General features: G+C 33.8%; 4 protein-coding genes across 4 annotated transcripts; 3 read left to right on the forward strand and 1 right to left on the reverse strand.

Moving 5' to 3' along the window:
* The first annotated feature begins 6179 nt into the window (after window positions 1–6179).
* Window positions 6180–6936, forward strand: LOC110659198 (zinc finger protein 4-like). The gene has a single exon (XM_021817061.2). It carries the CDS (start codon window positions 6265–6267, stop codon window positions 6877–6879), a length of 615 nt encoding a protein of 204 aa, XP_021672753.2. The 5' UTR covers window positions 6180–6264; the 3' UTR covers window positions 6880–6936.
* A 1212-nt stretch (window positions 6937–8148) lies between these two features.
* On the forward strand, window positions 8149–8451 carry LOC110659211 (uncharacterized). The gene has a single exon (XM_021817074.2). It carries the CDS (start codon window positions 8149–8151, stop codon window positions 8449–8451), a length of 303 nt encoding a protein of 100 aa, XP_021672766.2.
* A 1001-nt stretch (window positions 8452–9452) lies between these two features.
* LOC110659210 (uncharacterized) lies at window positions 9453–10156 on the reverse strand. Its single transcript, XM_058130250.1, has one exon. It carries the CDS (start codon window positions 10078–10080, stop codon window positions 9505–9507), a length of 576 nt encoding a protein of 191 aa, XP_057986233.1. The 5' UTR covers window positions 10081–10156; the 3' UTR covers window positions 9453–9504.
* Window positions 10157–13195: 3039 nt separating this feature from the next.
* On the forward strand, window positions 13196–14026 carry LOC110659246 (uncharacterized). The gene has a single exon (XM_058139221.1). The coding sequence runs from the start codon at window positions 13273–13275 to the stop codon at window positions 13801–13803; it is 531 nt and encodes a 176-aa protein (XP_057995204.1). The 5' UTR covers window positions 13196–13272; the 3' UTR covers window positions 13804–14026.
* The last annotated feature ends 464 nt before the right edge of the window (window positions 14027–14490 follow it).

A 14490-nucleotide genomic window follows, 5' to 3' on the forward strand; every position in this document is an offset into this window, starting at 1 on the left:
TTTTATGAAAACAGTTTTTATATTTTTCAAATAAATATTTTTAAAAATTTTATTGAAATTGTTGAATATTTCTTGGATTTATTTTTTTTTATTTTTAATTTTTTAATGAGATATAAAGAAAAAAATAATAATTAATAGTAGAAAAAATAATAATTGATAGTGCTTTTATCTTATTCTTCAATTAATTCTTTTTTGCCATTTTTGAGGTTTTTAGGAGGGAAAAAAGGGAAAGGAACTGAGGAATGGAGCAAGAGAGAAAAAAATAAATTAAAATAGAGAGAGAACATAAAGATAAATTTGTAACATTCTACAAATTTTTTAAGGACTATTAATTCAATTGTGATAATAAAATAAAAGTTATTTAGTCTCTGTTTATTTTACAAAAATATTTTTTAAAAATATTTTTTATATTTTTTTATATTTGGAGACATTTAGAAAAATTAATGAATAGAAAATATTTTCTTGGTTAAAGAAAAATTAAGTTATTTTTTAAAAAAATGGCTTTTATTTGTTAAAAGAGGAAATTATTTTTTGTTTTGTAAATTTTAAAAATTTTATTAAAATGTGAACACATATACATATATTAAATAAATAAATATTATTAATTTAATATTATAATTAAATAATAAAAATATTTTTATAAAAAATATTTTTTATATATAAATAATTTTTTATAAAATAAATAGAGTCTTAAATTTATTAAGGACTGTAGTTTTACTAATAAATAAAATTAATTATGTTTTTCTAATTTTTTTAATTTATTTTTAATTATGAGCTGTCTAGGGCTCATTCTCTGCATTACACCAAGTACAATTATTGTGACCAGGGAAAAGCACTAATTAAAAAAGAGATTCGACAAGAAGTTGTATGACTTTTTCGACTTTACTCCTAAAAATCCCCATTTGGGGTTGGTGTTGGTTGCTAAATGGTACACCATATTGGGCCACAATGTCAAATGGTTAATGAAAGTTTTTAGATTTTCATTTCCAACATAAGATGATCATTTTAAGAGAAGATTATGTGCAGCCGCATGCTTGAACTCAAAGCAAACAAACATAATCATATGGAGACTTTCCATCTAATAGTTACATATTCATGCGAGCATATGCATGCTCACCTTATCAAAAGGAGGGAGGAAAAAATGTAAAAAGTGGAAAAGAATTTTGGATGAATCTATTTATACGTCATTCACATAGTGCTCATATGTACATGCATGTGATGTGATAATCCATTATCCTTTCTGCATTCTCTTTCTCGCACTGTTTGCAATTCTCATCCACATACAAACACACTTCCTTGGGAGAAATTTTGAGATAGAACCCGTTATTCAAAAGTCAGGGGACAAGACAAGGGCCCTATATTCAACTTCTTGCACTGATTTATCGACACAAATCACATGATTTAAGGGGTTTGGTTCATAGATATATATACGTCAAGATTTATGTACCTCCTTACAACTGGAGAATGTACAAACAGGCGACTTTGCCAACGAATGCGAGCACCCACTTGTGTATTTGTTCAAAGCTGCACGTTTATAATTTGTTTTTGTTGGTAAAGATTTTGGCATAATCACTACTGATATTAGCTTTAATAAGATTTCTTACAAAGCAGACAAGTATTAGTAAGTGATATGAAATACGATGAACTTTCTGCCAACGGCAAAGCAAAAGAGTGATTCAGATCTGGTGGGAATACTCCAACACTTAAAGTTAGTTTCGAATTTCATAGAGATTAGAAAAATGATGAGAAAGGAGGCAAACCAAAAATTAAAAATTAAAGGGGTTAAGAATATGAAACCAAACAAAAATAATATGGTGAAAAATGTTATTTATATAGAGGATTAAGGTGGGCCTCACTGAATAGGTTATCGTGAAAAGCTATCCATGAATTGTAACAGTGACATAACTCATCCAAAATCGAGTTAAAGAGTTAGCGCTCAATCAAAAAGTCAATAAGAGATGATCAGCCCGAACATCAAATGACTCAGATGACTAGTCTGAGCATCATATGGCTCAGCCAAGTCTGAACCGAGCATTCATTTAAGTGAAGCAATCCGGGCAATAGGGGGACTTGATGCTCGCCCAACCGAGCATTAGTAGAACAAGTTAACAATGAAGGCAGATCTGCGTGTGAAAATCTTGGATAGCAATTGATTATATTGATATTCTCGCCACTAATTTCAATGGTTCTCCAGCTTTCAATTTATAAAAATTAGAATTAGACATAATCAAGTATACTTTGTCAAATCAAACTTTCTACTTAACTATTCATCACTTTTCTAAGTGCACTTTTAATTAAATTTTAACTTAAGCGTCGGAGTGGTTAGCTAATAGGCTACTACTGACTTCACTTGTTTTCATTGCGTCACAAGCTAACAAAGCAATTAAGCTGGTTAAAGAAACTCACGGCAGCATAGAATTGGTGAGATAAGCATAGTCCAGTGCACCTACCACAGTGGATGTATCATAAGGATGGAAGGTGGGCGTTCTATCCTTGTTAAGCATTAAATATAAACTCTTTTATTTAAGTCGATTAATGTTGAATGGATATAGTAAAGTCGATTGGCATTCACTCAACTCGATTGGTATTTTAACTTAGTAATCTAATTTGATTTGGCTTCTTATTATCGCTATCTTATCTAATAAGACTCTCTTAATCTCTTAATTTATTTGACTACTTAAAAAATTATATGATTTGACTTGTTAGCTTCTACATGACTTCTCATTAATCGTCTAATTTCATCCTTCATTGGTGTGCACGGTTGACCTTACCATCGGGAGATTAATTAACAGCCATTCATAAAGGTCTTGGTGCAGGATCAATCATGTACCTTCATATAATACAGGTAGGCTTTAATCGACTCTTCTGATAACAACAAAGAGGGGCTTAGTGGGTCCTTTCCAGGATTCTGCAATCTTTTGATGTTGTCTAGTAATAACAATTTAAAGGAGATGGATCGACATTACAATTTTGTCAGGTAAAAGCGATGTCTACAGTAAAAGAGACTAAGAGAGAGAGATGATCGAATCATTATCATATGGAAAATTAACTAGAACTAAAATTGATGGAATGAAGCTTGAAGCCAATGAAATTAGAGCCCTAATTGATGATGCTATATTCACATTCGCTTTATATATGATGAGATACATTTATACAGGATTTCTTTCATTGAATTCAAGTTTCACTGAACAAGAATTTCTTCGAAAGGGAAAAGTTGATTATAACAGAAGACCGATCGATGTGATATGCTATTGCCAATCCTTGCAGGTTAAGAAAATTAGTATTGGTAAAAGTACAATCTCTATCTAGCCGCTATACATGGAATCCTAGCTAGCTGCTGTCATCACTACATGTATTTGTTTGAGTTTGTCGTATTAGGGCAACAATATCTTGAAATATAGATCAGGTATCTTCTGGGGCAACTCTTGGATTAGACATTCGCGTGCAAGAGTCATGAACACAAAGTATATAGCTAGTTCCTGTGCACCATGGGACATCTGGTTCACTAGTTAAGTGTATTCTCGTGATGTAAAGGAGGGGGTTTTAGGATATATGTCATTGTCATTGATCTGATGGCCACTTGGTCCATGCTTTAATTAATTGCTTTGGGTTACACTATTGCATATCTATTGAGCAGACCATACTTAAGCAACTGCAACGCAGCCTTCGTTTTCTTGAGACTATTTGTGATGTTGTACTAAATTTCTGCATCAGCTCCAATTGGAAATTGTGAACATAAGTATAAAACAAATCCCAATCAAATTAATTTTGACATGTGTAGCTAGGCCTTCTCATTATAGTAAAGATTGAATTGCATCTTTAAGTAGAATATGAACCCTGGATCACATAATATTCGTAATTACATTCATATTATTAATTTATAGAACATCGGTATAATTAAGCAGTTTAATTCATTTGCAGGAGAAACAACTTTTATAAGAGAGCTAGCACTAGAAATAATTAAGGCCCCTTGAAGCACGAATCACTCATGGAAAAGGTAAAAGGTTACATTATGAAGTCCCCCACATAAGGTGTCCTTTACAGGAAGTTTTGCGAAAGTTATTCAAAAAGTAACAAGGAACTAGCTAGACATGCAAAGAATAACCCTAAATGGCCCCATCAAGTGTACTTTGATATCCCTGAATATATACTTGGAAAGCGTTCACTGAAAAATCTTCTTTTTACAGGAGCACTTTAAAGTTTAAGTGAACATTTACACTCTCGCATTATTCTCCATCTTTCTTCAACCAAAAGAGTAGAAAGAAATTAAATAAGAAAAAATGGCATATAATACCACCCAATTAATGCATCTCTAAATTTGTATGGCCTGAGTTCAGAGAAAATTATGTTCTAGTTAATTAATAGTAATTAGGACAATAAAAACACAGTTCCTTTGATTTTTTTTTTATTTGTTTGAATTGGGTAGCTGCCACAAGGTATTTTTACTACTTTTGAGCATGAGAGACGACACTATAAGGGGAAAGAACACCAATCTGGAAGATATTAAAAGAAGATTACAAATTGTAGGGAAAATGAACTTGGCCACAAAAATATAATCCGACCGCCTGCCGGAATCCATACATATGGAGCGGAATGATGATTTGACGCCAATATGACAGTGGTGGGGGCAAGGCCTATCCTCTCTAGGCATCTCAAAAATTTCCCATCGGCATGCGATTTTTGTGCAAGGTTTTATCAGTGCAATGAGGATAATTAATGGATACATAATAATTTGTGGACTATACAATGAGTAATATTCTTTTCATTTTTCACCATAAAAATAATTAATATGAGAATTTCACAAGAAAGATCAATTAAGCTGTCTATCTCCTGATCAGCAATCAACCTCAACTTTGATGATTTAAAAAATCAAACCCATTGGTAAGAAATTAATAGCCCTTTTGTATTAAATGAAAGGGGACATGTAAACGTCAAGATTCTTGCTGCTTAATTTGTTTCACATTTGAGGTTGCTGTATATGATTGGACTGCTAGTCCTTTTTACCAAGGAGAGAGACAATGAAGTTGCACTGATGATTTAAACAGTGTTTAAGGTTCCTTGTCACCCTGTCATATCTGAGGGATCAGGAAATTACTCAAAAATAGACCCAGCAATATCTCCAAAGATACCCTCTGTCACTTTGAATGGTTTCTTAATTCTCACCGAAGCCACTGGGATATTTAGAGAAACTTAACGTCAATCCAGCATGGATTATGGGAGACACTGTATTCATCCTTAACCCTCCACCAGGGGCGAAGGATGCGAGTTTGCCCATGCGCCCGTTAGTGGCCGACACCCTATCTTGTCGATGAGCTGGGGAGAGAGGTACCACACGTGTCGCTTTGCTACGGTAACAATTGACAAAGATAGGATGCCAAAGTACGTCAAATGATTCAATTAGATAGCTTCCCTTTTGCTTCAAACACAGGCCAATGGGGAAGATTAGAAGCTCATCACATCTGATCTCAAACAGTAGCTAGTATTTGCGTGTCATCGTGTACGAGCTAGCAGTAGCATCATATTTTCAAGTTGAAAATCATTAGATCAGTGACGGATGGTGATCCTTTTACAAGAATGAATTTCAAAATTTCCCTACCCTGTTTATTTAAAGGACTATGTATATCATAGCTGCCTTGTCAATAGGATTTCTATTCGGATATGCTTTGCATATTTTTATTTGTTTGTTTACTTATTTGAATTGAATGCTTCATAAATTTTTATACAAATATTTTTTAAAATTTTTAGTTCAAGTCTTAACTAAAAATAATTATAAAAAATACTACTTACATATATGTAATAATATATACATATAGATATATACATACACGTGTAATTTCATTTTACTTGTTTATTAAAAAACTGCACAATTAATTAATTAACTAATAAAAAGAAAATAATCTGTGACGTAAAGTAATTCAAGTTTGGACAAAATTTATTGACAGAAACCTTCGAGCATTCAAGGATAGACATGCATTTTTGAAGATGGGCGAATTAACCTTACAATTACCTTGCGCCATCGCTTTTCAGCCTAAACCTTGTCTGGCTCTCCTTATACGACAGGACTTGCAAAAGAAATTTGGAGACGAGACAACCTTGACACTTGCTAGGATCTTTGTCCACATGCGCAAGTTTTCTACCTATATATGTAGAAAAAGTATAACTCGCTTTAATAATGTTCTTGTTAGTAGCTTGAGAATAGTATATATTACTATTATCCCATTAAACAAGAATTAATCATTCTGAGATCCCTATAAGTAAAGGGCAATGCTCTCTTACATCACACAAGAGAGTCCTTCACTGACATATATGGCAGAAAGCTCAGCTCCATCTCAACAGTCCTGTCACAAGCCGGCCGCCTCATCAGCCCTGAAACTATTCGGTTTCCCATTAACTGAGCACCGTGAAATACTAGCCAAAACTGAGAATTGTGCTGAAAGCAGGAAATTCGAGTGCCATTTTTGCCGGCGAGCCTTTGCCAATTCACAAGCGCTAGGAGGCCATCAAAATGCGCACAAGAGAGAGCGGCAAAGAGCCAGGCGTGTCCAATACTATTGTGATCGGCGCTTGCTTACAGCTGCTCCAGTTCTGAGCACACATGCTGTGAAAGCATCATCATCTTCCATTTCTACTGGAGGATTTACTAGCGTCGGTGTTGCTGCTAAATTTAGGCCACAAGCAGCTGCAAGTCATTGTCCGTCATCGACGACAAGGCCCCTGCTGCTTCCATCACCTCCTTCTAAGTTAACCTCTCTAATTTACGTTAGGCAGCCTTTGCACGTGGGTACTGCTATGCCATCGTTTGTTGAATTTCCTGGTAAATCGTTGTCTGATGAGGATGTAGGGATTGATCTTTGTCTCAAACTAACTCCTTCCGTTTAGTCATATATAGTTGAAACCAGTTAACAGTATGCAATTTTTTCCTTTTTTTTCTTTGAATTATTTTCTTTTGGGAGACACCCTTTTAATTTCTAATGCTTTTCAGTGAGTTTGATCGTTATGAAATTATTCAGCTCAAAATTCCCCAATCGTTATGAAACAGTTAACACTTCAAATCTTCATAGTTCTGTTCTTTCTTTCTTCGCCGTTCTGAATCTTTCATTGAAGAACCCTCATACTTCTATAATTGTATGAATTATTGAATTGAAAAGAACATGCTAATTATAGTAATTTCTTCCCATTACTCATCAAATACATTTTTTTTTTCTAATTTGATATTTCTTAAAGGAAAGGAGTGTCAAGATTTAAACCTTCTGACATATACTCCATCATAACTCAACTATTGGCGCACTAATTCTATAAGAATAAAAATTGACAACCACCATGAGGCAATGCAGAATGAACTTTATAACTTTTACATATAATAGAAGAACCTTTCCATATTAAAAAATATATATAATTTTTAATTTTAATTAGTAATTTAGTATGGATATCTTTCTTAATAATCAAATTAAGATTTTATTTAGGAATCTGAATTTTTAAATTAAGAAATTAACCATTACAAAATGTAAGGAAATAAATATATAATTAAATTGATATATTTCAGGGAATCAATAATAATGGGCTTATCATCTCAAAATAGTAATAATAATAATAACCAGCTAGCTTCATTGTGCTGCTTTGTGGGATGAAGATTACCTTTTAAAGAAGACACGAGGATTTTTATTTTTTTTTTCTTGATTAAAACAATGAATATAAATTAAATTAAATGAGCATCATAGTCATAGGGAACGCAAAAGCCTTCCTCTGGCCAAAAAAATCCGCCAACAGCAAGGCAGTCCACAAGCCACTGCCCACTGCCCTTCCAGCTAACCAATGCCAGTATTATGCTTCTCCCTTCCCTTAAATATTCTTTTTCCTTTCTAGCAATTTTTCTTTAATCAACAAATTACTATAAAAAAATATATATTTATTTCGTCGAGTGCTGAGACCACAAAGGTAAACTTTAATATATTTGCCTCAACCCCAAAAAACTGGTACAAAACAACGCTGTCTCTCTCTATCTCTCTGCCTGCTTTATCTTACTTTCATTCAATGCCCTTCAGCCGTTCCTAAAAGTCACCCGAAGTTTCAGTATAAACCCTGAAATTCCTTTATACATTTTCCCTTATCTCACTCTCTCCGTCTCTTGATCCACTCTTGATTGTTCGGATGGACGGGTACGGTCAAAGGTCTTACGGTGGTGATCGGAGATTCGAGATTGTAAGTGGCAAGAGTTTAGCGGCTGCCAACCAGATCTACTCGACGCCCGATCCGCCACCGGTTCCGGCTCGCGCGACCAGGCAGAGTCGGACCACGTCAACGCCCTGGAGTTTTAGCGATCCTGAGATGAAGCGGAAGAAGAGGATTGCCAAGTACAAGGTTTACACAGTGGAAGGCAAGTTCAAGGCTTCTTTCAAGAACGGGCTGCGTTGGATCAAGAATAAGTGCTCTGAGATCATCCATGGATATTGAGTGGAATTTTACGGTTTTGATTATCCCACGTGGGACGGGTCCCATGTCAAGTGGTCCGCGGTGCTTATGTGGTAGGATCTTATTTGCGGGGAAATGGTAAGCCAAAGCTAGCCCTTGTTTGTTGAGTTGTCTCATTGTCTGTGTTCAAACTGCGAAATACCTGCGGCTGCGATCATTGGACATTTGGAAATTTTTTTTTTTATAATTTTCTGCTGATGAAACTAAAGGGTATTGTCGTAATTTAGTTGGTCAACACAATTTTTAAGTTGGAAATTTTGATAGCATTTCATGAATTTGTCTTTAGTATAATTGATTCGAATTTAAATTTGTGTTTGACAACGAGTTTAACGATGTTCTTGAAATTTGATAATTGATGAGTTTGATTTGTATTAATTAAAGATTAGTGCTGCTAATTGGTAAAGCTACCGTGCCCCTTGATTAATTCAAAATTTTATTATTTTAGAAGAATATCCTTTCATTTCATTGCTGTGCAGTTTTCATCATAAAAAAATTATAAGGGACTAGTATAAATTAGTTTTAATTAAGGTCCAACCCAAAATTAGCCCAACCCATAACTAATGGAATTCAATTAGACAGGCCCAGCCCAATAAATTTTGGGTGTAAACCTATGTGTCCGAACGAATCTTATATATTTATTACATTTTATTTTAATGAAAAATTAGATACATAAAAATATATTTAATTTATTTATTAAATATATTTATTATATTTTATCTTAATAAAAAATTATATATTTATTATATTTTATCTTATATATTTATTATATTTTATCAATTTTTTTTTTCCACGGAAGAAATGTAATGCACGAAATTACAAAAACAATGCAAAACGACAAATGAAACGTACCTATTTCCCAGATTGTCCCCGTTGAGTAAAAACCTAAAAATTAAAATGATCACAGAAAGTTTAATAAATTAAAAAAAAAATTAGGTAAAAAAATTAAAATTAAAATTAAAAACATTTCTCCACTTCCTCCCATCATTATTAAATATTCCACCCGCCGAACGCAACTCCATGCATGCATGTGCAACCTCATATCCCTGTCTTCTGGGAAGCCTCACGTTGAAGCCTCATTTGTTGATAAAATTGAGCTATAAACTGCTCAGCCTTGACGTCTATCATCTCATCCCCACCTGTGTCATCATATAAACCATTCTCTTCTTCATTTTCCTCGCATTCATCCACCTGATCAAGCTCCTGCAGATTCGTTGCCGACGCGTATTGGCTCATTCCGCACGAGGATGAAGCTGCGCTTGCATAAGCTGGTGATATAGGAGGTGTTAAAACCTCCTGATGATCAACATCCAGGATGTTTCGTAAAGGCGTCGGCGGGGCCTCCATCACCATCAGTCGTGATGGAGATTGGTGGCTTTGCAGGTACAATGGGCGCATGGAACCCACAAACTTCTTCCAAATGGAAGTTGCATTAAATGGGGCACATTTTGATTTGTTAGATTTCTTAAGTTTTAGCACATACGATGCTAGCCTAATGAGGCGAATCAGACTGCGCTTTTTCTTCTTTCTCAAGCCATCACGGTCGAAATGACCTTTGTTGTTCGGTGTGAAAGCTGCACTGGAAATCCCGATTTTTGATGAACTGTATTCCATCAAAGGAAAGAGAACGGTAGCCTTTTTGTGGTGGTTCCGGCGAAGGGAGTTGGCCCGTTGGGTGGTTTCTCTCTACCCTGCGAAGGGCAGGAGAGAGAGAGAGAGAGAGAGAGAGGGAGGGAGAAGCGGAGAAACCTTGGAAAAAGACTTATAGCAAGGAGGATTATATATAATTTACCAAGAATAGAAGATATGCCATTTTGTAAACCCTGGGTATTTTAATTTAATTTATTTTATTTTTTTGTGATTTATAAGTGGTTTAATTGATTGTTTATTATATTTGAATTATTTTTTTAAAAATAAATTGTATAACAGCCATACCATATTAATACAATTATACATATTTAAAAAAATTTTCTACAATGAATAAACGTAAAATTATTTTATTATAATTAATCTACATTGCAGAATTATCATATAAATATTAATTTGGGCTACAACTCATACTCAAATTTATTCTTTATTTCAACTTGTTTAAGGCAAAATATTGCTAAAAAAAGAGAAAAGGGTGAAAATTATATTATAATTTGGGGCAAAATTAATTTTATTTGTTTATTGAAAAGAAAAGAATTGTTTAAGCCCAAAAATTTAACAAAATGAATGAATGTAATAATTTTTCCCTCTTCGGAGTTCTAAATCATTAATTTGAACTCGATCTCTATTAAATTAGACATAAAATTTTATTTATTTTTTATTGTTTTAATTGCTGTCGTATAAGATAATTTATAAAAAAAATGAAAATTATTTTATTTTTGAATAGAAGATTAAAGGAATGAGAATTAAATTTAACTCTACTAAATAAGTAATATATTTTTACCATTAACTAAAGCCAACAAAGTTATTGATTCATCGTATTTCAATGGAAAATAATCAAATTTGAGAGTTTTAAGTTGAAATTCACTCGCAAGTAAGAACTTATAAAGAAAGAGACGCAATGAACCCTGGCAGAATATTGGAAGCTTTCTTCATGGAAATGGCTTGGCAGGAGACGACGTGGGGGCGGTATTTAAGGCACGCAGTAAGATATGGCCAGGGACGCTGTTCCAGAAGCAAAGCTAATAATTGAAGCTCTAATTTGTTATCCTAACTTTTTCTCATTATTGAACCTGCTCTGTCTGTCACCACCCAACAATCGCACACCTTTCTTCTATCTGTTAAACTAACCAACAAAACAAAACTATCTAACTTCAAACCATGTACTTTAACCCCTTTTTTTATATTTTATTTAATTTTAATCAATATTTAAATTTAAAATCACATAATTTTAGACACCACTAATTAAAACTTCAGCCAAATTTGAGGATGATATAGTTGCCAATCTCTTATTTGATATGCTCAGCCACAATTTTCCCCGCTAATTTAAAAATTAATAAAAGTTTGAAATTTTCTTGCATACAAACTAATATATATAGATAGCATTTCAAGGAAAGATGGTTGCTTTCATGTTGTCACACGTAGAGATATATGTATCGGGCAATATGGGTTTTACTATATAAATGAAATTAAAGTAGTCTGCTGAGAGCTGGCATGCAGCTGGTCATTATTGCTTACGTTGTTTACCTCTGGAAGTTTTGTTTTCTTCTATAAGCCTTGAAAATGAGCTATCACAAGTATATAATTATAAATGCCCAGAATCATGGTTCCTTGCATGTTGTGTTATGGCAGCCAGTTCACTCAAAGTAGGTGAATGTCATGTGATTTTGCTTGTCAACTTGTGTTTTTTTGTGGGAACACCATTGCTAAAAATGAGCCGGTTTATCGAATTAAAGAGCAAAAGTTTCAAACCACCCAACTTATTGCCTATGGCTTTGCTGCTTCCTAATCCTACCTACTTAGCTTGTCCAGGGTTTCTTCATCATGTGGACCATAACTTTTAAATATTTGGTGTGGGTATTCGTATAAATCTCTATATATCTTATTTAATTCTCTTATTTCCTTATTTTAGGGGTGTGTTGGAGTCATTGTACGTTTTTTCTTTAAAATTAATTATAAGAGTAATATACATTCACAACAATGGCTAATATGCAAATTAAGAACAAAATTATTGAGTTTAATAATTTCTGAAAATAATAAATTTCATTCCTAAAGTCATTCTAATAATGCAATTCTCGTTAATTAATTGTTTCAATGTTGACCCAAAAAAAAACCTATCTAATCTCATAGATTACATATAATTATAAGAAAATTTTATTTAAATTTAATTTATTATGAATTTAAAATATAAATATGAGTCTCACACGTTTTATATATATATATATATATATATATATATATATATATATATTGAATTTATAATGAATCGAATCTACTACAGTCTCTAAAAAGAATTGTGAACACAAGTGGTGTCAAAAGTCATTTCATGAACTAAAAATTATTAGCTTGATAGCAATTCTCTATACGTTCTTGCAGTAATCATTAATATAATCTTCTTTCTGCTTATAAAAAATAAATAAATAAATTTTCAATCTTATTTTATGAAGAAAAATAGATTCGTCCTTTATTTTAAAGTAGTCCTTTGTAAATTCACATTGCCATCTAAAATAGAAAAAGACATCAAATGATTAGGACAGCTATAAAACACGATTTAGCATTATCAACCGTTTAATCAATTTGTCCCATTTCAAAGCATAAACTAATGGTATCTCTCTCTCTCAACTAATTAATTTTCTATGCTTATAATAAATAAATGAATAAAAGAGGGTCAACATCTCTCTCTTAAGATCCTTAAAACGCATGAATAAGCAAGCGTTTACTTGTACAAAGTCGTTAACCTGTTTTTAAGAAAATTTTAATTATTGAGTTCATGTTAGATGGGGCCCTTTTTCTGCTATAATTTGTTTCAATGATTTTCCAACCTTAGAATTTTCATTTGTTGAATAATAATGAAAAGTACAAGTAAGTCCAAGAAGACAGGGTTATATTTGGAATTAAAGAGATTAAACTCCAGCTATCTACCGTACAATCCGCGTTGGGTACAGCCGTCTACCCCGCGGGGCTCCACCGCCCATAGTTCACCTCTCGACGCAAAACAACTTTCTTTCAGCTTTCCAAGCAACTTCTCTTTCTGAAGTCTCGTATAAATTCTCTCTCATTGCATCCCCATTCTCTAATAACCATTCACCACCCGAAAATCTAATAGCTACCCAACAAAGAAGTCTCAACTTCAACTCTTCTCTACTAGGCAAACTAGCAATGGCAAGAAAAAATTGTAATGTTGGTCAGAGAGCATGGAACATCCTGCGTCTAGCATTGTTATGGGCAAGAAAAGGTGGTGTTTTCAAGAGACGTTTGATGGTGGAACTACGTGTTTTACCCAAGTTTCTTAAAAGCCTAACCCTAGGCCACACTACTTCTACAACTCCTCGCACCCAACTCTTTTATAGAGAGCGCCAGCTCTCCTTCGACAAGACACCTATTTTTCACGTCAAGATGCACCGCCCCGGGGCCTCCATGCGATTCCATATTCCTTGCATTACCCCGCAAGTCGACTTTGATTATGACTTCGACGATGATGAAGGAGGATATGAATATGACGATGGAGGGAGAAGGAGTTTCATGAAAGGTAGAGAGGAGGAAGAATATGAGGAAAGAATTCCGGAGGAGGAGAAAGAGATTGATTTGAGAGCTGAGGAGTTCATAGCTAAGTTCTATGAGCAAATGAAGCTTCAAAGACAGGTCTCTTGTCTTCAGCACAATGAGATGCTAAACAAAGGCACAAGTTGATTATTTCCTGTCCTGAGACTTCTTTGCAGATTCGTGACCATTTCTTTGTAAAACAAGACTCTGTTGCGGAATTTTGTAAGTAAATATCGGAAGGTTTCCGTTGAGTTCAATAAATTCTTGCGATTTTTCCTTAAAATGATTATCGTTATGCATTGAATAATGAGAATACTCAGAGAAATCAACCATACATTCAAGACAAATTAAATGTACCATTAAGATTTTCCATTTCATCGTTGTCCGTCATTACTCATTTGTGTTGACCGAGGCAGACTTATATTCGTTAATTGTAGACTTCTTAAAGCAGCAGCAGAGAGCATTAATCAATCACCATTGGGGTCGACTGAAGCAGACATTACTCCCAGACGTTACCATAAGAGTAGCTGGTATGCTGCTGCTCTTGTTCCGATTTATATTGTGTTTCGATTAGGTGACAATTTCGTGAACTTGATCTGTAAATTGCTAAAACAAAATTTGCATATCTTTAAAATAAAATGTATATATGAACGCCTTCCCCTTCCATGCCAATAATTCATCCTTGGATTGTACTAACTAATCCATATGTATTATGTCTATTGAAGCAGAATATACTGCATCAAATAGCATATGCCATCTTTTCCTCCATTACAAAGATCCATCCTACACTAACCAAAGCCAAAGGGCAAAGGCTATGTGAACTGCCCAGAGAGC

The sequence above is a fragment of the Hevea brasiliensis genome, chromosome 2, assembly GCF_030052815.1.
Source record: "Hevea brasiliensis isolate MT/VB/25A 57/8 chromosome 2, ASM3005281v1, whole genome shotgun sequence".
Taxonomy (NCBI): Eukaryota; Viridiplantae; Streptophyta; class Magnoliopsida; order Malpighiales; family Euphorbiaceae; genus Hevea; species Hevea brasiliensis.